General features: G+C 45.3%; 1 protein-coding gene and 1 long non-coding RNA gene across 2 annotated transcripts; one reads left to right on the forward strand and one right to left on the reverse strand.

Moving 5' to 3' along the window:
* The first annotated feature begins 1,904 nt into the window (after positions 1-1,904).
* LOC123774603 (uncharacterized) lies at positions 1,905-5,859 on the forward strand. Its single transcript, XR_006774967.2, has 4 exons — positions 1,905-2,367; positions 2,676-2,796; positions 4,395-4,454; positions 5,111-5,859. It is a non-coding gene; the product is annotated as an uncharacterized lncRNA (long non-coding RNA).
* Positions 5,860-6,255: 396 nt separating this feature from the next.
* Positions 6,256-15,651, reverse strand: LOC123774602 (perlucin-like protein). Its single transcript, XM_045769045.2, has 3 exons — positions 15,234-15,651; positions 12,992-13,171; positions 6,256-7,169 (listed from the first exon to the last, which is right to left on the reverse strand). Exons 1-3 carry the CDS (start codon positions 15,436-15,438, stop codon positions 6,946-6,948), a joined length of 609 nt encoding a protein of 202 aa, XP_045625001.1. The 5' UTR covers positions 15,439-15,651; the 3' UTR covers positions 6,256-6,945.
* Positions 15,652-25,279: the final 9,628 nt, after the last annotated feature.

The following is a 25,279-nucleotide window of genomic DNA, read 5'->3' on the forward strand; positions in this document are numbered from 1 at the left end:
TTTTATATAAGGTATGCACAAGGTACAGTGACGTCACTATGAAGTCATCATTTTATGTCAATTCAGGTATTAGATTCTACTGCGTATCTGAATGTTTCCTTCCTTTGGTTCCTCGGTGATATTCACATATGTCGCATATACTGATGTTTTCCTATTTATATGAGACTCTGGTGCTAGGCTATGGCTTATGTAACGTTTCTGATATTTTTGCATTTTGAGAGGTTTCGTCTTCCTTTCATTTCATTTTATTTAGTGGATCATCTTGTCATTTTCCCGAATATTATCATCTTCCATCTGTCTGGGTTCAAGTCTGATAATCATTTCACTGACCATCCCTCAAGTTCGTCAAAGTTGTCCTGCAGCTGTTTGCAGTTTTCAAGTGTTTTGAATCGTCGTGAATTTTGAATCAATTTCCTCTGTCAAGTAATTTCGGTATACCAAGAATATCAAGTTCATAGTAATAATCCTCGTGACTTCCCACTACTGTGAGCCATCTCATCTACCCGTAACAGTATCCTATCAGAAAGGTACTCTCTCATCCACTTTATTACACTTCCGGTTACCACTGATTTAGTCTTAAGTTTGTATAGCAAACTTGTGGGGAATTGAATCATAATCCTACAGACAGTCCACAATCCGTGCATGGAGTCTGTCTGCACGACCACTGTCGCATCCTCGTAGCAGTTTTCACTCGATTACCCATATTCGTGTCCCCCCCCTCCCATATCATGTGTTCGTATCCCTCACTAATATTCATGTCTCCCATATATTCATTTCCCTCCAATGTGCTCGAGTCCCTCCCATGTACTCGCCTCACTCCCATGTGTGTCTGAGCACCTGCCCAGGTGAAATCATGCCTCAGGGAATGAGAGGTCAAGGGCCTTAGTGATGCACTTGGGAGGCTGCCAGCCCCACGCCCTGTTGTGTTCACGTCCCACCACCTACACTGGTAATACGTATTATATAATATTAGTAATAATACAAATAATAAGTGATAAAATATTAATATAACAATAATTATTATTAGGTAATAACAATAATAATGAGGTATTAGTAATATATATATATATATATATATATATATATATATATATATATATATATATATATATATATATATATATATATATAGGTGTATACTGGCAGCAGGTTTTCTTTCAAACATGTCTCACTGAATATGACCGCATATTCTGTATTTACTATTTTCTGATTTAGGGCTTCTATCCCTCTATTTTCTTAGCATCAGGGCTTAGCTGAAATAGGAGTTCTCCAAAACTCATTTTCGTAATTTTAAGGTGAAGAAAAGAAGTGAATTAATATAGAATGTATTGCAACTATTTATACAATTTGCACAACGTTTCGAACCTCCATGGTTCATTCTCAAGTGAAAAGAATTTTCAGGTTTGGTTGATTTTATACCAGCACTGGGTCAGGTGATAAGACAATAAAGGTGAAAATATGGGGGATACATAAGAATAGAGGTAACTGCGGAAGGCCTATTGGCCCATACGAGGCAGCTGCTATCTACATACAAAGATTAATCAAGTGTAATTGGCCTGTTATGTTGAACGGTATCTTCTGTGTTGGCATCGTTGTTCTGAACATAACAATGCCAACACAGAAGATACCGTTCAACATAACAGGCCAATTACACTTGATTAATCTTTGTATGTAGATAGCAGCTGCCTCGTATGGTACTAATACTGGTACTACCACTACTACTACTACCAGTGATAATACTGGTACTATCACTACCAGTGATAATACTGGTACTACCACTACCACTACCAGTGATAATACTGGTACTACCACTACCAGTGATAATACCACTACTACTACCACTGATAATACTGGTACTACCAAGAATAATAATAATAAGGTAATTTCTAGTAATATGAAGCTGCACTTAGGACTTAATGAATCAAGGATGAATCAAGGGGAAAGTATCGAAGCTGACAGACACTTGGATGAGCAGTTGTGGAGTTTGGATAAGCAAGATAGGGAGTTTTTCTTGGTCAAGAAATATTTGGGGAGGATGGTGAAAGGAGAATCTGGATCAAGTTGTAGGAAGAGCAACAATAGGTGGGAGTATTGCGGGTCGCTGGGGGTGAAGGGACGGGTGGAAAGCGAGCATGGAGCTGCCCCAATATATATAGTGGTGTAAGGTGGAGGAGCCAGCAGTGGTGACGGGTCCAGGGTCGAGGTAACACCGCTGCGCATCACCATAAATTACCATCGAGCTCTTTCAGCACTGGTCACGAGCTCCCTCAACGCCAGAGCGTGACACACTTAACAGATTGATGAAGATTAAGCTACCCAAGTGGTGGCACGGGCATGAATAACCCATAAAGACTATTAGTGAGAGAGGTAAGTAAATCGCCTAAGCCAGGCTCATTCAAACTGTTTTATATGAGAAAAACTCTAATATTTGCTAGTATAAAAATAATATTGAGAAGGCTAGGTATTTTTTTGTTTTGTCAGCAACAACTCTGTCCTTGTGTTGTTTACCACAATATATGTCGTCGTCACCACAATATATGTCGTTGTCACCACAATATATGTCGTTGTCACCACAGTATATGATGGTGACTCAAACCGACCTTGGCTGCAAGACAACCAATGTACGTCGAAGGCTCTTTGTTATTCAAAAATATTAAAAATAATAAAATTTTCAGGACCAGGTGGAGTAGCCAGAAGATTCCGTGGCGTCTTGCAGGTTGAGAACCCCAGGCTACCAGGGACCCTATAACCCCCTCCCTCACCGAGACCTGCAGCGTCATGCTTCACTTCTTGCAGGTAGTGTTGCGAGTCTCTGGCTTCCTGGCAGCCACTGTCGCTACCACACTCAGTTTGGAACATATTGTTATCGACGAGCAGGTTGTGTTGATTAAAACTTGTAATTAACTTGCCAGAGAAGAGGAGTTGTTCGTGAGACTAAGGTCTACTGGACTAGGCTTAAAGTTGGTTAGGAATGAAATTGGTCGTTGAAGAGTGAGTGACCTTCCTTTATCACAACTGGAGAGAGGTCAGGTCTGGTGGGATGTCAGTAGGTGACGGTGAGGGATTATCTACTATACTTTAGTTTTATGATGTATTCACTTAATAAGAAAGAGTAATACTGTTGAGGAATCCTTCAATATATTTTATGGTGTTGTGGTGGTGGAAAGCAGCAGACTCACTACCCAGTCTCCTAGTTTTATTGTTTTCTACAATGCTGAGTTTAGCATCCTGAAGTTCATGAGGTGTTGTTGCTCCTGGTTCGTGTGTGTGTCACAAGTGTTGTTGACGCAAGATAAATACGTCGGTTCGTAAACTTTTGCCTCGGAGTGTTTCAGTGATGTTTACATTACAACTCTTACATTGTTAATAACAACTCGAGTGTGTGATGGTGCTGTTGGCAGTCCTGCTGCTGACGAGGACGCTGACTATACTGGAAGTCCTGTGCATATTCCCTATATTGCACGGGCTCACCATAGCCCGTGCTACTTGGAACCTCGTTCCAGGTAGCGAATCTTTGACAACAACAACCATCCTATATTATCTGTATTGTAAGTGCTGGTTAGGTTTGTTGTCTGTCCTCTGGGAAGAATGGCACGCTGCTCCGGTTATATTTTGTTAGATGATCATTTTTGTTGCTCGGTTTTTGCATTCTCTGATGAAGGATTCAGGGAACAGGGTATTTGAAGTTGAGGAAGGAATCAGTGATGTACGAGCACTTGTCAAGGAACTGCTGGATTCCTGTCTTCAAAACTCTATGATAAATCCGGTTATTGTGTCTCCTTCATCATGCTATGATGGTAGAGTAAATACTGAGGGGTTTTATAGGACGGTTTGATGTAAACTTTGAGTTTCAGTGAGTCACTGTCAATCTTAGTTTATGTCTAAGATAGGGTGTTATCTTTAATTTTTGTAATTAACTGAAATGTAGGTTACATCATTACGTCAGTTGCTAACATTAGTCAGGTGTATATGTCGTGCTTTTATAGTTACGATATCATCAAGATAACGAAGTCATCCCAGTGCTCGTGACGATGATGGAAAATGGTCATGCCTCCAGAAATTCCATGAATAAATTAGGAAACAACATTAATAGGAGACCATTACTGAAGGATAACTACCATTCTACCATCCTCCGCCCTGCAATGATGCCATTGACCTGGCAGACCTATTCATACATTGTAATTACTAACAAGGCTCTCAGTTCTATCGCCAACAATTTGGCACGACAAATTAGTGCTATCGTTTCCAATTTATTCATGGATTCTCGCAACAGGACCATAGTCCAGCATTGTCACAAGTGCTGTTAAATGGCTCCGTCGTGTACCATTGCAATAACTGAGGTGAAGAGTGAAGATGATGTGGTTGACTATAACGTAACACTGGTGATGCTGCAGGTGGTGTGGGTGGCAGCAGTCATGTCCCAGGCACTGCTCGCAACATCCTTCCCACTCTCGGTGAGTCTTATATCAACCCGGTTTATTTGAAACATATCAGAATGTTAAATTTTGTCTCAATACTGTCCATTATCTAATTTAAATTTATAAAGGGTGGTAGAAGACAATATGTGAGTGCACGTTGGAGCCCCACAAGGCTCCTCCGGGTGCTGCCTATCCTCTTCTTCCAGACTGAGGGTCTCTACACAGTCTGTCTTTACGTGAGTTTATAATTTCACCCTACAAACCAGAGATGGTACCACCTATTATATATATATATTATATATATATATATATATATATATATATATATATATATATATATATATATATATATTTATATATATATATCACTTGGTCCCGAGGAGTCTTGACTCAATTCCCCCCCCCCAAGAGCGAGAGACGATAGCTTTATCAACTACACTAAATATTAAACCACAAGCAAATATTAAGCATTTGTCCAGTTAATCAAATATAAACTTGAAATAAACGTTAAGGTATAAAAACTACGTTGAATGATGGAAATATTCACCTCTTTAGTAAAGCTTTCCTGAGCAACACAAGGTGTTTTTATTAATTACTCTACATTGCATTTCTAACGACTTCACTGATATATGCACACGTAAATATTCCTGTATTTTGATTCGTTTGGAAGTTTAATAAAAAAACGCATTCAGTCCACAGACGAGTTCCCGGGTGGTCAGGCCGGCCACGTCCCTCATGCCCCCCCGACGACAGCACGTCCAGATCATCACGAAGGAACTATTAACCCCATAGCAGTCATAAGACCCATCACATACCCTACTCCATTCCCCAGACCAGCCAAATAGAAGTTCCTGTACATAGAAAAAACCTGCTTTTTCTAGACCAGCTGGAGGACCTAATATATCTTAAAGGTACGCGGCGGATGTAAGATTACAGCACCCTGCTGCTGTTTTCAGCACAAGCTGACGTTGCATTCCCAAACACCAACAAGAAGTAAATAAGGTTGCACTTTCCAAGCCAACTCCAGGTTCCAAAATTATTAATAAACAATTCTAGGATATGATCCTGTAATTATCGCGGCTGAATTATCCTGCCGCTTTTTCTGAACCACCTTTAAACCAACATTCTACTTCAGAACTTCCCAGGGATCCATGACCAGTTGCCAGGCTGCCCTGAGGCAACCGAGGCGATGCATGGCGTCGCCCTGGTACTGTACTGCAAATATCTCACCGATTCATATTAATACCTGTCTAAATGTCTAAATACTCTAAACACCTGTGATTGCTATTAAAGTCTCGCAATTATTTTATATAAATCTTATTAAGAACTCTGCAAATATTCTCGACCCTGGGCATAGGTTGGTGCTCTTAAGTAACTAACGGCATGTAAACTTACCTGTTGTTCCTTGAATATATTTATCATAAAAAATAACTAAAGTGTGTTTACTGTATTTGTTTTCCCTTCCAGAAATAGGTTTTTGATGTGAGTAACTTGTTCTCAGACACTGTACGTGTTGGTGACACTAGGCTATTGCTACTCGCTCACTTGGTTTACAATTTGGCGTCACGTGATTTTTTTGTTAACTTCTATTTATATTTTCGAGGACAAGCTCTTTGATAATGATGTAAGGTACGGAAGGGATGGGGCTTATCTCCCTAGGACAGGGATGGGGTTTATTTCCCTAGGATAGAGAAGGTAATTTACAAAGTTCAGTAGAGGAGTTTGAATTAAAGTCCGACAAACCCAGCAACAATGTACGTACTGGCCAAGTCTTAGGTGTCTGCTGGTGAATGGCAAATGAGTTTTAATGTTGAAAATGCAAAATAATACACCGGGATGATTGTGTAGCCATGTGTTGACACGGGTATTTATTTGAACAATTTATGCGTGTATCAGTATGTGAAGCTATAGCGCAATAAGGTATGGGATACTTGATCACTACAAACACATAATGGCATGTCTGGTGTGGTCAAGCTGATGACAATATAGTACACACACTTCTTTGAATATTATGTTATGGATATTACAAAGTCTATTGTAACGCTAAACTTATTTTTCACTATTAGTTTAAATATCATGGCCATTATTAAGTACAAACGCACTATTAACAACAATAAACTCATAACACACTAACACGCGGGAACAATAAATAGACAGAATGAATTGACATTAAATACAAGAGTGCATCAGAGGCTCAGGAAACTAACTACAGATCCAGCCGTAGTGACTGACAGCAGGCGTCAGTTAATTGGCCACCTGTGGACGCTCCTCCTGCTGCAGGTCGTCTGGTGAGGCAGCTCAAGTCTCACCTGTTGGCCTTCAACTTCCTCACCTGGATATTAGAATTGCAGTTACTTGTGGTATTCGAATCCTTACGATGTGAACATAAGAGCCCACTTAGTGGTGGACACCAAGATGAGATTTTAGCGTTTGAAGAAAACTATTTACAAAGAAGAGGGAATTCTGGGTGTTACCGAGCACTAAATGCAGTTATTTGTGATGATAAACACACGAGCAGTCACCAGACTTAGATGGCGTATTGGCAGACAAATCGTTGATTTAGATGGCATGGCATGTCGTTGAGGACGGGATGCCAGTCACTCCTGAGGGTGAGACATTGTTCCACTGGCCTGTTGTCATTGTCAGGCTGTCTGTTGCCCCAGTCAGCGCTATCCACCACCTCCCCGTTCACCCAGCGCCATCCACCATCCAGACCCAGATCCATTCCTCCGATCCATACCCCTTTCGGCCCTGGAAATAGTACAGAGACGCATGAAATCATTTCTCTAGTAGGCCAATAAAGCATTAGGATGAGTGGATGAGTATCCAGCACTTGAAGTTTGGGGAAATAGGGTGTATGTGTATTTTCCTTGAAGCACTTACCTAACACCGTCTTCAGAGTAAAGCTTGAGCTCCTGAGCCGTCATTCCAACTGTCGTTCATTTAAGCAATGACTCCCGGCTACTTTATTCTTGTTATATGTGCTTGAAAAACTACAGTTGGAGGAAGCCTCCACTATTTTCCCCTGTAGTTCGTTTCATTTACTGACAGACCACACACTGAAGATGTTTCCTCACATTCCTGCGTGTCTAGCCTAGTCCTCTCGCGCTACGCTGTTTTTTTTTTCCATGGATATTCCTGCGCGGGCCCTAAGCCTCTGACTGGCCCACTAAGTGTTGCTTGTTTCTGTTTTACTTGGGCGGAGTATAAGTATTTATGACTCGTATGGTCGCTTCAGTAAGATTTTGGTCCATATGTTTAACAACTTCTTCGGCTCTGTTGAATCTAAGTTGAAATCTTAATGGGTTTGTAACTCTCCTCCTCTGTGTTAGATAATGTTCCATTGGTCTGTCGGGCTCTACGCTGCTCCTCACCCCTACATTAAACATTCCGTCTCTATAGCCTGAATTTCAGCGATTTTTTTTTTTTTAGAATCATAACTGTCTGGATCATGTCTTTTCAATTTAAATTTTCTTCCTATGTCGTTGAGCTTAACTTTTTCAGTTTATCCTAGTAAGTCAATCTCTTTAACTCTGGAACAAATTATACTTCTGTACTTTCTTAATGTTTGCACAATACTTTTGGAGGTTGAGGCTCCACACAGGTGCTACAGTCTAGCACTGGTCGAACATAGGCTGGATGAAGCATTTTAAATGCATTTGTGTTGACGTTCGTGTCCTAATGTCCGCCAGCTTAGCACGTGTGCTGATGCGAGTCTATTAATGTGCCGCCAGAAATAGATTCGGTGTTTCTACTTCAACATTTTGTTCTCGCTGACCATGTTATTCCTCCCTCTCATTATATATAAATATATATATATATAACTGAAAACTCACACCCCAGAAGTGACTCGAACCCATACTCCCAGAAGCAACGCAACTGGTATGTACAAGACGCCTTAATCCACTTGACCATCACGACCGGACATAATGAGGTGATAGCCGAGGCTATTTGAACCACCCCACCGCCGGCACTCGGATAGTAATCTTGGGCATAGCATTTTACCAAATCACCTCATTCTTTGGGGCACACGTGAGGAACACAAATGCGAACAAGCCTGAATGGTCCCCAGGACAATATGCAACTGAAAACTCACACCCCAGAAGTGACTCGAACCCATACTCCCAGAAGCAACGCAACTGGTATGTACAAGACGCCTTAATCCACTTGACCATCACGACCGGACATAATGAGGTGATAGCCGAGGCTATTTGAACCACCCCACCGCCGGCACTCGGATAGTAATCTTGGGCATAGCATTTTACCAAATCACCTCATTCTTTGGGGCACACGTGAGGAACACAAATGCGAACAAGCCTGAATGGTCCCCAGGACAATATGCAACTGAAAACTCACACCCCAGAAGTGACTCGAACCCATACTCCCAGAAGCAACGCAACTGGTATGTACAAGACGCCTTAATCCACTTGACCATCACGACCGGACATAATGAGGTGATAGCCGAGGCTATTTGAACCACCCCACCGCCGGCACTCGGATAGTAATCTTGGGCATAGCATTTTACCAAATCACCTCATTCTTTGGGGCACACGTGAGGAACACAAATGCGAACAAGCCTGAATGGTCCCCAGGACAATATGCAACTGAAAACTCACACCCCAGAAGTGACTCGAACCCATACTCCCAGAAGCAACGCAACTGGTATGTACAAGACGCCTTAATCCACTTGACCATCACGACCGGACATAATGAGGTGATAGCCGAGGCTATTTGAACCACCCCACCGCCGGCACTCGGATAGTAATCTTGGGCATAGCATTTTACCAAATCACCTCATTCTTTGGGGCACACGTGAGGAACACAAATGCGAACAAGCCTGAATGGTCCCCAGGACAATATGCAACTGAAAACTCACACCCCAGAAGTGACTCGAACCCATACTCCCAGAAGCAACGCAACTGGTATGTACAAGACGCCTTAATCCACTTGACCATCACGACCGGACATAATGAGGTGATAGCCGAGGCTATTTGAACCACCCCACCGCCGGCACTCGGATAGTAATCTTGGGCATAGCATTTTACCAAATCACCTCATTCTTTGGGGCACACGTGAGGAACACAAATGCGAACAAGCCTGAATGGTCCCCAGGACAATATGCAACTGAAAACTGAGGTGATTTGGTAAAATGCTATGCCCAAGATTACTATCCGAGTGCCGGCGGTGGGGTGGTTCAAATAGCCTCGGCTATCACCTCATTATGTCCGGTCGTGATGGTCAAGTGGATTAAGGCGTCTTGTACATACCAGTTGCGTTGCTTCTGGGAGTATGGGTTCGAGTCACTTCAGGGGTGTGAGTTTTCAGTTGCATATTGTCCTGGGGACCATTCAGGCTTGTTCGCATATATATATATATATATATATATATATATATATATATATATATATATATATATATGGGACCTAAAAAGGGGGTCCCGGTAGTACAGTCGGGTTCGTTCTCGACGCACAATCGAGAATTCCGGGTTCAAATCCCGGGCGGGACAGATATGGTTGGGCATATTTCCTTTCACCCAATGTGTCTGTTCACCTAGCAACAACTAGGTACTCCGGAGTTAGTCAGCTTGTTGTAGGGTTGCATCCTGTGCGGGGTCAGTAATTTGACCCTTGAGGAGGGGGGCCGCGATAAAAGCCTAATGTGTATGAATACACTCTGGCTTTCTGTCCCCCCGGTACAGTGAATTATATTGCTCCTCATAGATACGTCTAACCTTCGCTTGAAGCAATGGTATGGATCCCAACAATGATCATATGGGACTCCACTTGTGATATTTTCCCATTTCGATATGTCACTTCTTACTGGTATTCGCCGTTTCCAGTCCGTTAGGTAGTTCTTCACTCAATCTAGTACTCTACCAGTTCCTTCGGTCTGGCTCTCTAGCTTGCAATAGAGCCTCTTATGTGGGACAAGATCAAATACTTTCTTACACTATCAATATGCAACCTGCCCAACCTCTCCGTCCTTGTCTTAGTCAGCTTACTGTGGAACTCCAGTAGGTTTTTTAGGCACGATTTCCTCTCCGTGAACCCGCTTTGGCGCTAAGGTGTGTGCGTGTGTGGGTATTCACCTAGTTGTGCTTGCGGGGGTGTTGAGCTCTGGCTTTTTCGGTCCGCCTCTCAACTGTCAATCAATCAACTGATTTTTTCACACACACACACACACACACACACACACACACACACACACACACACACACACACACACACACACACACACACACACACACACACACACAGGTATGCCACTAGGTTAGTCCCAGAACTAAGAGGCATGAGTTATGAGGACAGACTACGTGAACTGCACCTCACGTCGCTGGAAGACAGAAGAGCTAGGGAAGACATGATCACCACATACAAAATGCTCAGGGGAATTGACAGGGTGGACAAGGATGGATTATTTAACACGGGTGGCACACGCACAAGGGGACACAGGTGGAAGCTGAGTACCCAAATGAGCCACAGAGACGTCAAAAAGAATTTGTTTCAGTGTCAGAGTAGTTAGTAAATGGAATGCACTAGGAAGTGATGTGGTGGAGGCTGACTCCATACACAGTTTCAAATGTAGATGTGACAAGAGCTCAGGAATCTGTACACCAAAAGATTGACGGTTGAGAGGCGTGACCAAAGAGCCAAAGCTCAACTACCGCAAGCACAATTAGGTGAGTACACACACACACATACACACACATACACCACTCTCACCCAAGTGTGCCATTCTCTATGGTGTATAACAGGTCACTGGAAACAGGAGACTTACCAGAAAGTTGGAAGACAGCTAACGTGGTCCCAATATACAAAAAGGGTGACAGGCAAGAGGCACTGAATTACAGGCCAGTTTCCTTAACTTGTATACCATGCAAGGTGCTGGAGAAGATCGTGAGGAAAAGGCTCGTGGAGCATCTGGAGGGAAATAACTTTGTAACGCACCACCAACATGGGTTCAGAGATGGTAAATCGTGCCTCACAGGTTTAATAGAATTTTATGACCAGGCAACGAAAATTAGGCAGGAAAGAGAAGGGTGGGCCGACTGCATTTTCCTGGATTGCCAAAAAGCCTTTGACACAGTACCCCATAAAAGGCTGTTAAAAAAGTTGGAGCAACAGGCAGGAGTAAAAGGGAAGGTGCTCCAGTGGATAAGGGAGTACTTAAGCAACAGGAAACAGCGAGTAACGGTGAGGGGGAAGACATCAGAGTGGCGAGATGTCACCAGCGGAGTCCCACAGGGCTCAGTACTTAGACCCATTCTGTTTCTAATATATGTGAACGATCTTCCAGAGGGTATAGACTCATTCCTCTCGATGTTTGCTGATGATGCAAAAATTATGAGAAGAATCAAGACGGATGAAGATAGACAGAGACTACAGGATGACCTGGATAAACTGGAGGAATGGTCTAGAAAATGGCTGCTGAAGTTCAACTCTGGAAAGTGTAAGGTGATGAAATTAGGCGAAGGGAGCAGGTGGCTGAACACAAGGTATCATCTGGGAGGGGAAATCCTGCAAGAATCAAATAGAGAGAAGGATCTGGGGGTTGATATCACACCGAACCTGTCCCCAGAGGCCCACATCAAAAGAATATCATCAGCGGCATATGCTAGACTGGCCAACATAAGAACTGCCTTCAGAAACTTGTGTAAGGAATCTTTCAGAACCCTGTATACCACTTATGTAAGACCAATCCTGGAGTATGCAGCTCCAGCCTGGAGTCCATACCTAGTTAAACACAAGACAAAGTTAGAGAAGATTCAGCGGTATGCCACCAGGCTCGTCCCGGAACTGAAAGGATTGAGCTACGAGGAAAGGCTAAAGGAGCTGAACCTCACATCCCTGGAAAACAGAAGAGTAAGGGGAGACATGATAACCACCTACAAAATTCTCAGGGGAATTGACAGGGTGGACAAAGACAAACTCTTCAGCACGGGTGGGACACGAACAAGGGGACACAGGTGGAAACTTAGTACCCAGATGAGCCACAGAGACGTTAGAAAGAATTTTTTCAGTGTCAGAGTAGTTAATAAATGGAATGCACTAGGAAGTGATGTGGTGGAGGCTGACTCCATACACAGTTTCAAATGTAGATATGATAGAGCCCAGTAGGCTCAGGAATCTGTACACCAGTTGATTGACAGTTGAGAGGCGGGACCAAAGAGCCAAAGCTCAACCCCCGCAAGCACAATTAGGTGAGTACAATTAGGTGAGTACACAGGAAGCAGCCCGTCTAACTCCCAGGTACCTATTTACTACTAGGTAACAGGGGCATCAGGGTTAAAGAAACTGCCCATTTGTTTCCGCCATCGCCGGGGATCGATCCCCGGTCCCTAGGATTTAAGAGTCCCGAGCGCTGTCCACTCAGCCACAGGCTCCCTGTGTGTGTGTGTGTGTGTGTGTGTGTGTGTGTGTGTGTGTGTGTGTGTGTGTGTGTGTGTGTGTGTGTGTGTTTAAAATATTCTGATGACAAACTAGTAAAAATTATGGACAAAAAGTTACAAATAAAACTGAAAAAAAGTCACTATCACTTAATGGTGAAATCACTGCCCATCCCAAGCCAATTACCTCGTTCTTCCGTGATAAAAGCCTTGAGTGCGTAGAGGTGCTTGGGGGCGGAGAGATCACCGCCCATCCCGCGACAGAAGTGCCTTGCACTGTGCCAGCTCAACACACTTGGGGACAGGTAGAAGCACTCACCCACCACTGCCGTAAACGGCTTGGGACACGTCACTAACACCTCCAGATCTGAAGAGACGACATGCATTAGGCGCCTCGTACTAAATACTGAAAGTACATAAATGACGGTACTCTTTCGTTTAATTACAGTGTATTTATGGTTGCGACTTTCAGTACCAGGTAAAACCTGTTCTGAGGATGAGGTTAGATAATGTTGAACCAGAAGCCTCGTCTCCGCAGGCAATAGACCCGCATGCGTTACTGAGAGAGCCAGCATGAAGTGTCTTCTATCCTTTAGCTGAACACCCAAGTCTGGTCTGGGATAAGAAAAGATCCCAGATCTAGGAACAATTAAAATCAGATTACAAGTAAAGTGAATCAAGTATATATTTCTCAATAATTCATCAAGTATATTTATCAGGATAGATATCATAATTCAAGCAGTCAAACTGAAGGTTCACTATTAATATACAAAGTGAGTCATTACCAAAAAATTCGAGACCATTACCACTGTCTGCCCCCTGATAGTCACACAACACTAGTAAACACGACTAAGTCACCTTCACGTTCACTCACCGAGGACTGAGTCTAAGTTGAATAGAGAGGGGGGAGGGGGGGAGGAAGGGTCTGCAGTTGACAGGCAGCGTCACCCCCGACCGGCCGACAGCCTATCTCGGCGGCTGTCTGCTGCCCTGCTGTGCTGTTTCTGTTGTCCTATTGCTTATCCCTCTCCAATCTACAGCTCTCTTAGTATTTATTGGGAAACCTAGTAGCTAACTCCGCCCACAAGTAGATAGCCCCAGGCACTCTACCAAGCCACACCTAAAACTGGCAGCCTGTGTGAAGGCTACCAGGCTACAATTATCAGATTAGCAGAAGCAAGGTGAAATTAGCATGAGCTGACCACAGGTCAACTTGAGGTCATTAACGCTTACAGGTGTGAGTTTCAGGCCGACAGAATGGCGCTTCTCAAATCCTTGTCTGTGACTCATGAACCATATATATATATATATATATATATATATATATATATATATATATATATATATATATATATATATATATTAAATAAAACTAACAAAACACCTTTACGGTGTTACACGGCTTCTATGGGCTGCTTCCTGGGGGTGTGTAACAAAAAGGAGGCCTGGTCGAGAACTGGGCTGCGGGGACGCTAAACCCCGAAATCATCTCAAGATAACTTCAATATTTCAAGATAATGGCACCTGCAACCCGTCCTCAACTCAAGTCCATTACATCCAGCGGTCGACCCCACAAACGCATTCATAAATTTGTACATGATGTTCATTCAAAACAGGAATGTTCTCAAATATAAATTAATAATATTATAATATATTAGCATATTGTGCATATATACGCATAGGTCGGTTAGGTGTTTAGGTTCTGTTAGCAATTATTTGTATTTGTAGTACGTGGGTGAAGCATTTACAGCGTTGTGATTCAAACAAAATTCGTCAGTGAAGCACTTGTTCCGGAAGTGTTCGAACGTCAGCAGTTGTACAGCAGCAGTTGAAGCATGTACAAATTTTATGAATGCGTCTGTGGGGTCGACCGCTGGATGTAATGGACTTGAGTTGAGGACGGGTTGAGTTAGTGTAAAGCCAGAGATGAGACCACCGACCACAGACAGACTCCGCCAGAGGGTTGCCGCCCCATCACGCCCTCCTGGAGCTCCCACAACAAATCAATAATCTAGGTGGTTATATAACGAATTCTCTTGTCGAGGACTATAGCTAGTGGGTTGTCCCCTTGTTAATTGTACCTGGATGAAGTTGTAGCCGTTATACTCCCCAAGCCCGGCCCAGGCCAGGCTTGGCTTGTGAGAGTTTGGTCCAACAGGCTGTTGCTTGGAGCGGCCCGCAGGCCCACATATCCGAACCAATCGACCAGCCCGATTGATCCGCAGCATTTCTTTCACAAAAACAAAAAAAAGTTCTGTTTTTTCTTGAAGACTGAATTTTTTTTAAGCATCCTTCTCAGCATTCTAAACGAAGAGTATTTTGTATTTTCTAAGCAAATCAAAATTTACTTTCCTATTTATAAGTTCTATTACAAACGTGATACATTCACACTGTACACCGTATGGTAAACAAAGGCGCGCAAATCGTACCTGATCTTCCGAGGCTATCACAACAGCTGGATCTGCTTCTAGTTACATTGATGAGTTCCTTGAAGAACTGCGCCTGCTGGGCCAGGACAAGCTGTGACATGGCCACGGCAGACCTGAGGTCATGTGGTGAAGTATCTGTTGTATATACCGCGTCACTTGCCCAGAGCGCGACTATCAACAGCAGCAGAGCACCGCGGGTCACCATCTTGTCCTCAGAGACGACGCTGCCGGTGGTGAGAGAGGGGACGGTGGTGGTGACGGACTGTAGCCTACGAGGTGCTCCTGAAGACTGGCGGAGGTGGTGGTGACGGACTGTAGCCTACGAGGTGCTCCTGAAGACTGGCGGAGGTGGTGGGTCGTGGGAGGCAGACGCTCGCCTTGACAGCACTGTAGGTCAGAGATGACTATAAGTAGACCGCAGGAAACGCCGGTGTTGGCAGTATAGCGTGAACGATCACTCCGCCCTGGTATTAACAAACCGTCACCTACGCAATTGTTAGCTTCGCTTGAACCACTGCAGATTTTTTTCTTTTACTCTAAGTTTAGTAGAATTTTTCGCAGGGTCCGCGCAACTGGTACAGGAGGTGTAACACACGCTGAACACTGATCTGCTGAACAGCTACTATTAATTATAATATGAACAGTGAGCGTCAACACTTTAGATTAAAGGGAGCCGGTCGGCCGAGCGGACAGCACACTGGACTTGTGATCCTGTGGTCCTGGATTCGATCCCAGGCGCCGGCGAGAAACAATGGGCAGAGTTTCTTTCACCCCTGTTACCTAGCAGTAAATAGGTACCTGGGAGTTAGTCAGCTGTCACGGGCTGCTTCCTGGGGGTGGAGGCCTGGTCAAGGACCGGGCCGCGGGGATACTAAAAAAGCCCCGAAATCAACTCAAGATAACCTCAAGAAAGGTTTTAAAGAGAACACACACACACACACACACACTGTGAAAGGGAAGGTACTCCATTGGATAAACGAGTACCTAAGCAACAGGAGACAACGAGTCAGTGTGAGGGGTGAGGTCTCAGATTGGTGTGACGTCACAAGTGGAGTCCCGCAGGGGTCAGTCCTTGGACCAATACTGTTTCTGATATATGTAAATGATCTCCCAGAGGGTATAGAATCGTTTCTCTCAATGTTTGCCGATGATGCAAAAATTATGAGGAGGATTGAAACAGAGGATGATAGTAGGAGGCTACAAGATGACCTAGACAGACTGAGTGAATGGTCCAACAAATGGCTATTGAAGTTCAACCCGAGTAAATGCAAAGTAATGAAACTAGGCAGTGGAAACAGGAGGCCAGACACAGGATACAGAATAGGAGATGAAGTACTTAATGAAACGGACAGAGAGAAAGATCTAGGAGTTGATATCACACCAAACCTGTCTCCTGAAACCCACATAAAAAGAATAACGTCTGCGGCATATGCGAGGCTGGCTAACATCAGAACAGCGTTCAGGAACCTGTGTAAGGAATCATTCCGAATCTTGTACATCACATATGTAAGACCAATCCTGGAGTATGAGGCCCCAGCATGGAGCCCGTACCTTGTCTAGCACAAGACGAAGCTGAAAAAGTCCAAAGGTATGCCACTAGACTAGTCCCAGAACTAAGAGGCATGAGTTAAAAGGAAAGGCTGCGGGAAATGCACCTTACGACACGAAAACAGAAGAGTAAGGGGAGACATGATCACAAACCTACAAAATCCTCAGGGGAATCGACCGGGTAAACAAGGATAAACTATTCAACACTGGGGGGACGCGAACAAGGGGACACAGGTGGAAACTGAGTACCCACATGAGCCACAGGGACGTTAGAAGGAACTTTTTCAGTGTCAAAATAGTTAATAAATGGAATGCATTAGGAAGTGATGTGGTGGAGGCTGACTCCATACACAGTTTCAAATGTAGATATGATAAGAGCCCTGTAGGCTCAGGAATCTGTACACCAGCTGATTGACAGTTGAGAGGCGGGACCAAAGAGATAAAGCTCAGCCCCCGCAAGCACAAATAGATGAGTACAAATAGGTGAGTACACACCCAAGTTACACTTAAATTTTGCAAACAATGTAAGTCATCATGTGACTATTAGTTCAAATGCGGAGTTCTGGCGTGAACGTCACCGTAGCAGTGGGTGTCCATTCTCGTGCCTCGCTCACTGTAACAAGGCACCATAACGAGACAACTACAGCTACAGTAATTGGCGTAGAGCACCTGCTCAGTACGTGCCGTCATCTACCAAGAGCGAGGCTGGGTGTTCCGGAAAGCTTGGTCGTGTGAACTCCGTTGTATCAAACCAGGTATATTAAAATTTTTACCTTAGCTCTTATTCTTCTTTTGGAAAAAAAAAACTGACTCGTATTGAGAAAGTAGGTTAACAGTCACGATATTTTCCAGTCACAGTGTTCCTGGGGTGACGGCTTCACCGGAGACTCGTACACAACAAGAAAAAGTCAACGTCATCACAAGCTAAAAAAAAATTAATACATCAAACTTCAAATATAAATGGTAAAAGAAATCCTTTATGCAGCAACAGTTAAGAGAAAAGCCAAGAAAAAAAATAATGATTTTATTCAGAGAGGAGCTACTGGCAAGCCTGGAGGAGGGTGTTGTGGGCGATCCTGGAGCTGAGGGAAGTAGGTGTGATGGCCGGGCGATGTGTTCTCGTTGCAACCCGTCCTCTTGAAAATAACGTCACTTTTCGCTCGTATGCGCACTATGGCCAAATTTGGACGTAATTTGAAATGAAATCGACTCACAAAAGTGACGTACTGTTCCATTTTCTGTTTGAGTCGTCCGGCCTACTCGGCAAGCTTAGAAAAGGATTCTTTCCTCACTCAGCGCCTCAGATGATTCTCTGATGATGGGGGGGGCTAATGGCGTTCAATATGCAATTCCTTACAACATTTGCACTTGAAGATTGGAGCTCTTTAGGCAGAACATGAGTGTAAAGAGCTCATTACGGAGGCCATGATGTGACTGCCAGCTAAGATGTACACAGACGCCCTCACATGTGACCGTACTCGTAAATGAGACCACTGATGCTTTCCTAAAGAGAGCAACAGATCACTCAGAATTCTCATTTAACTATGAAGCAAAATAAGACAAGGATGAAGCTGATCAAGACGATATATATATAACGTCAAGAGATCGCTAATGCTGATCGCCATTAAAACATTAAAATATTACGTGCAAATAAACACGAACTCTTCCTCCACGTATAGCGGGGTTAAGATAACATGTAAGGACTCACTGTACCTGGGACTGACGTAGTAATATTGCGCTCTACAAGTGAATAAAGGACAAGAGCAGCAAGAGACAGTGTCACAGGACCACACTCCTTCACTGTGGACAACTTGCAGTCTTAGACAACTTAGGTTAATTTAATAATTATATACAGTAGAAGTAAAATGTACATCCTCTATATATTATTTTGTGCCTTTTGAGGAAGTAACTCCTAATCAAGTAATGTGTAACAGAGTATTGCCGAACAGGGATGTAATGTGTAAAGGTGGAGGGGTAATAGCCCCCCCTTCTTGAGGGGCGTGTAACACTGGAGGGGTAATAGCCCCCCTTCTTGAGGGGCGTGTAACACTGGAGGGGTAATAGCCCCCCTTCTTGAGGGGCGTGTAACACTGGAGGGGTAATAGCCCCCCTTCTTGAGGGGCGTGTAACACTGGAGGGGTAATAGCCCCCCTTCTTGAGGGGCGTGTAACACTGGAGGGGTAATAGCCCCCCTTCTTGAGGGGCGTGTAACACTGGAGGGGGTAATAGCCCCCCTTCTTGAGGGGCGTGTAACACTGGAGGGGTAATAGCCCCCCTTCTTGAGGGGCGTGTAACACTGGAGGGGGTAATAGCCCCCCTTCTTGAGGGGCGTGTAACACTGGAGGGGTAATAGCCCCCCCTTCTTGAGGGGCGTGTAACACTGGAGGGGTAATAGCCCTAAGCTACTCTATTTCAAGATGTAATATATAACTTCACAATTACCTAAACACACACTTCTTGTGTCGTTCACACCACTGGTGCTCACACCTGTAAACTAACGGTGGACTCAAGTTAATGTGTCAACAGTCCACATGTTTTATTTGCAGTTTATAACATATTTTGTTGTTGCTTTTACAACAAACACGAAGGGTTTCCCGGTGTAAATATCACAAGAACAAGAGACACTGTGAATATGTCACAAGCGCAACTCTGGAAAGACTTGCACAATACAGCGTAAGTACTAAAGTTAACGTGGATGCTGACATCTGCAGGAATCTTGTAAGCTTGAGTTGTTCTTATGTGTTTAATATTGATCCGTCACTTATATGTCATTTCCCGTGAGCTGAGAAAGTTCGTCAGTTTGCATGGTGGCGGCGTGCAACGTGCAGAATCTGCCAGTTATTACTATGCCCTATCCTATGCCACCATCATCCTATGCCACCATCATGAAAGAGGCAGTTTTCTGTGGCGTCCAAGACACAAGGGCAGAGAGGATGCAGGATACAGAGATACGTGACGCCGTGTGCGTCTGTACTGCACTACGTGGCACTCTGTTGTGAACCACAGCCAAGAACGAGGAGCACATATGACACAATATTTGCAGTAATATGTGGGAGACATGGTGGGTATTGAGTGTCAAGCATGGCTCATGTCAGTACTCGGAGGATCTCTGGGGGACAGGTGAGAAGCTGCCAGCATGAGAAGTGAGCGAAGATGGTGTCAGACCACACTGAAGAAACAATGAGCAGAGTGCAAAAATAAACATAGCCGTGACGCCAAACTAGAAAGAAACACACTTGGAAACCGAGTGGTTCAGAAGAGCGTATAATAGTTAGAAAATCATGAGAGAAATTAACAAAGGCCACCAACAGATGAAAACACAAATACCTTTAGGAGAGGCTCCTCGTAAGTACTTGTCCACACCCACTTCCTCTTCTTATATGTGGCAAATGGTTCCATAATTTGTTATAATAACCAACCATTACCAAGACTAGTCCCAGACTTGGAATAATCTGTTATGCCCACCACCTTGTGGACAGGGCCGGAAGGCGGTACCTTCCTTGCCCCACCACACTCTTCAGCCGCCCTGGTGAGTTGATAGCTATAGTTAGTGTCAGATTAGTTGTATCCACTGCATTAAACACCTCGACGACAATTTTCTCATAACTGTTACTGGGACTGTAACATTATCGTGTATATATGGTGGAGTTCGTGTCCTGTGGCCACTCTCAGGCTCCTCCACACTACCACCCATCTCAGTCTCACTCAACTTATCAATATTAGCCATGTTAATATCAAACATTAGTAAGAGCCGTCGCCGCCGCCGCCGCCGCCGCCGCCGCCAGCCTCTGCATGGACAGTGCCCATCTACATTCAGATCCATTGGATTCTGAATGCATCTCTCGAGCCTATTTTTTCAAGCTAGTTATTGCATTTACCATTATGATGTTGGTCACCAAACTAATACACTCGTTCATTTTATTATTATTATTCTTAATAGTGAGTGCAGTTTGCATGAAGAGTTCGACCTCACCATGACTGCACCGGAACAGATGTTGGGAGACGCGGGTATGTGGAGAATATTAAGAGTCAAAAGTGCTCGTCGCGGTGAGCCGTAGAGAAGCGGCGAAGGGAACAGCGGCGTATGTTAGAGGGAGACTTGCCTCACCGTAGGGCGGAACGTGGTGTTTAAGGCGTCGCTGGTTCATCTACAAGGTCAGCATATAGTATACCACAATGCGCTGGGACCCAGTGGATAGAAAGTACACAACACGGAACAAACAAAGTCAAGGCACACAACCATACGCCTGATGAGCTCATAGCAGATATAACAAACGGGAGACGATAGCAAGCAACGCCACACCTACTCATACTTCTCGGGAAAGTCCGCCACCGGAAATCACAGACAGTACGCCACCCAAAGACACTCCGTATCAGGATTTACAGGCGCACGAGGACGAGCCATGAATTCTGGAACCCCGGACATAAAAACACGTACACGAGGTACCCAAATAATAGACGGGCACAGCGTCAACACCCGCTCCCACTGTAAGGGCGTCTCGCTAGTACGTATTTCGTCGAAAACATCTTCACCAACAGGCCGGCCATCCTGGTCAACATCGCCAGACACGTCCGCAGCGAGCTGCACCACAGGAGGAGGCACGTCAGAGGAGCAACACCACAGGGGGCCACATCCTGAACAACAGCCACAGGGTCGGACACCGGCACAGAATCCCGGCGACACGGACATCCTTATCTTGAGGTTATCTTGAGATGATTTCGGGGCTTTAGTGTCCCCGCGGCCCGGTCCTCGACCAGGCCTCCACCCCCAGGAAGCAGCCCGTGACAGCTGACTAACTCCCAGGTACCTATTTACTGCTAGGTAACAGGGGCATTCAGGGTGAAAGAAACTTTGCCCATTTGTTTCTGCCTCGTGCGGGAATCGAACCCGCGCCACAGAATTACGAGTCCTGCGCGCTATCCACCAGGCTACGAGGCCCCTCGTACGAGGTCCTTCCTGAGAACCACCACAAGGACCCGGCCCACATCACCATCTACGCCACCCACCACAGTAGGGACCACCCCCCATTGCCGGGGAACCCCTTGTAGGAGAAGAAACAGAGGTTAATGGAGAGACACTGTCACCGGCGGCAGCAGGCACGGGAGCTCCCTCCACCACCGTCACAGGCAACACCACCGCCCCGGGTATCACCCGATCGACACCCGCATACTCACAAGTATCAAACTCACCCACATCGGCCCAGGCAGGAGGAAACGCCGCAAGCGCTTCGAACCCGGCTGCACATCGTCAGAGCCAGAGGCAGAACCTGAAGCACGGGAAGCGCTGGATGGGCGCACTTTCGCCTGCGAAAGGCGTCAAGGGAAACCGGTCTAAACACAGCAGGAGACCCCACCTCCACATGACCCCCAGCACAGCCGGGACAAGCAGCGGGGACGGAGAGACAGAATTCATAGGACAAGGCAGATGATCCGGTGCAGAACACGAAGAAGCTGGAGACGGAGAGGGAACACCCAGAAGATCTACAGCAGCAACAGGAACGCCACCAACAGCAGTACACCCAACCGAGGATGGCACACCCACCGGAGCACAAACCCCACCAGGAGCAGGTGCATAGTCTGACACAGAGCGCGTCACATCAGCCAAAGGCACGTGCACAAATGCATCCACCGGGTCCTCCTTGGCTATATACACATCTGGCAGGTTAGTTAGGCTGAGCCACTACCAGAATACTCAGATTGTAAACTCTGTGATAAACCTTTAATGCATTCACTAGAACACTATATTGTTGAATGTGAAGCCATAAAGGACTTTAGACCTCCTGGCCTCTTGTACCACCAACTGTGTAACTATTTTATTGACTCAGGTGTTCTGGATGACATCCTAACAGTTTATCTAAAATTTTCTTCTCCATTTTAAAGATTGAAGAAGAATTTTTATTTATATTACTTCTAAGCTGCATCACTTATGAACCCATCCCTGCCTTTGTGCGGCAGTGCACAATAGAAGTTGTTTTCACATATCCATACATTAAAACATTGATTGTAACCATGATATATATGTGCTTCAGCCTACAGTTTAGACCTATTGTCTTATGTATGACCCTCTGTCCTGCGTGGCAGTGAATACCAGCATTATCCTCACTTTAATAAGACTTAATCAAAATCCTCAGATTAGGCAAAATTGTAATAATTTTATCAATAAAGATGTTAATAAAAATAATACAGGGTCATCCACAGCCAACGGCGGGAAATCTTCCTCACGAAAAAGGAAGGGACGACAGCCGCCGAGCAGGCAGCACATCCGGACAGCCGCCGAGCAGGCAGCACATCCGGACAGCCACCGAGCAGGCAGCACATCAGGACAGCCGCCGAGCAGGCAGCACATCCGGACAGCCACAGAGCAGGCAGCAGCTAGGTGGCCCGACAAACCACAGCGAAAACACGTGCGAGGCTGACGGGCATAATATATCCTCTCGAAAACAACTGACGAAACAGCATGTTTTCCCCTATCATAATTGGATAAAAAAAATGTTCATTCGAACTAACATTTGTAGTTTTTCTATAATGCAGAAAACCAAAATATTTTCAAATTTATTTACTAACACATCTAACAATGATTACCTGTTGAAGGTAACAATAAATGATACAAAATTTCTTTGCTCATTTTCCATTGTGAAAATAGACGTGGCTAGATTATTTAATTCCAGTAAGAATATTTACAGATTCTTACTGTTTTACCTGGACCGTAACTACCCACTGTGCTCCGTCATGATTCCGTAACTACCCACTGTGCTCCGTCATGATTCCGTAACTACCCACTGTGCTCCGGCATGATTCCGTAACTACCCACTGTGCTCCGGCATGATTCCGTAACTACCCACTGTGCTCCGGCATGATTCCGTAACTACCCACTGTGCTCCGGCATGATTCCGTAACTACCCACTGTGCTCCGGCATGATTCCGTAACTACCCACTGTGCTCCGGCATGATTCCGTAACTACCCACTGTGCTCCGGCATGATTCCGTAACTACCCACTGTGCTCCGGCATGATTCCGTAACTACCCACTGTGCTCCGTCATGATTCCGTAACTACCCACTGTGCTCCGTCATGATTCCGTAACTACCCACTGTGCTCCGGCATGATTCCGTAACTACCCACTGTGCTCCGGCATGATTCCGTAACTACCCACTGTGCTCCGGCATGATTCCGTAACTACCCACTGTGCTCCGGCATGATTCCGTAACTACCCACTGTGCTCCGGCATGATTCCGTAACTACCCACTGTGCTCCGGCATGATTCCGTAACTACCCACTGTGCTCCGGCATGATTCCGTAACTACCCACTGTGCTCCGGCATGATTCCGTAACTACCCACTGTGCTCCGGCATGATTCCGTAACTACCCACTGTGCTCCGGCATGATTCCGTAACTACCCACTGTGCTCCGTCATGATTCCGTAACTACCCACTGTGCTCCGTCATGATTCCGTAACTACCCACTGTGCTCCGGCATGATTCCGTAACTACCCACTGTGCTCCGTCATGATTCCGTAACTACCCACTGTGCTCCGGCATGATTCCGTAACTACCCACTGTGCTCCGTCATGATTCCGTAACTACCCACTGTGCTCCGGCATGAGTCCGTAACTACCCACTGTGCTCCGTCATGATTCCGTAACTACCCACTGTGCTCCGTCATGATTCCGTAACTACCCACTGTGCTCCGGCATGATTCCGTAACTACCCACTGTGCTCCGGCATGATTCCGTAACTACCCACTGTGCTCCGGCATGATTCCGTAACTACCCACTGTGCTCCGTCATGATTCCGTAACTACCCACTGTGCTCCGGCATGATTCCGTAACTACCCACTGTGCTCCGGCATGATTCCGTAACTACCCACTGTGCTCCGTCATGATTCCGTAACTACCCACTGTGCTCCGGCATGATTCCGTAACTACCCACTGTGCTCCGTCATGATTCCGTAACTACCCACTGTGCTCCGGCATGATTCCGTAACTACCCACTGTGCTCCGGCATGATTCCGTAACTACCCACTGTGCTCCGGCATGATTCACCGTTCTGTGCTTCCTGGCCCTCAACCTCCTCCACACACAATGAAATAATCCGGATAAGTGAGTGGAACAAAGTAACGGTCTTCAAGAAATAAATTATCCGTGAAGAACCGTTGGCGGTTGAACCCGTATACCGAAAAGTCGGTACGATAAGACTGAAGTTATAACATATGCCAGTCGATCAAGAGTCAAGAAGCAGGCCCGAGAGCTACAGCTCACCCGTATACACCCACCAAGGTGAATATAATGCAGATGCCGATTGTGAATTCACCTGCATGATTCCTTTGTCCGCCAGGGGGTGTGAGGTGGTTTGTACAAACTACAGTTAGGTTGTTATTATTCCCTAAGAGTGCTGGAGGGAGGGGGCGTGGGGGAGTGCTGGAGGGAGGGGGCGTGGGGGAAGTGCTGGAGGGAGGGGGGCGTGGGGGAAGTGCTGGAGGGAGGGGGCGTGGGGGAAGTGC

Source organism: Procambarus clarkii, chromosome 51 (genome assembly GCF_040958095.1).
Source record: "Procambarus clarkii isolate CNS0578487 chromosome 51, FALCON_Pclarkii_2.0, whole genome shotgun sequence".
In the NCBI taxonomy this organism is placed as follows: Eukaryota; Metazoa; Arthropoda; class Malacostraca; order Decapoda; family Cambaridae; genus Procambarus; species Procambarus clarkii.

Excerpts from the sequence above, each read along its gene's own strand:
- LOC123774602 (XM_045769045.2), bottom strand. The coding sequence starts at position 15,438 with ATGGTGACCCGCGGTGCTCTGCTGCTGTTGATAGTCGCGCTCTGGGCA. Across the intron at positions 13,172-15,233 it reads TGATAGCCTCGGAAGATCAG|ATCTGGAGGTGTTAGTGACG; the intron begins GTACGATTTGCG and ends TCGTCTCTTCAG. Across the intron at positions 7,170-12,991 it reads TTTTATCACGGAAGAACGAG|GGCCGAAAGGGGTATGGATC; the intron begins GTAATTGGCTTG and ends TACTATTTCCAG.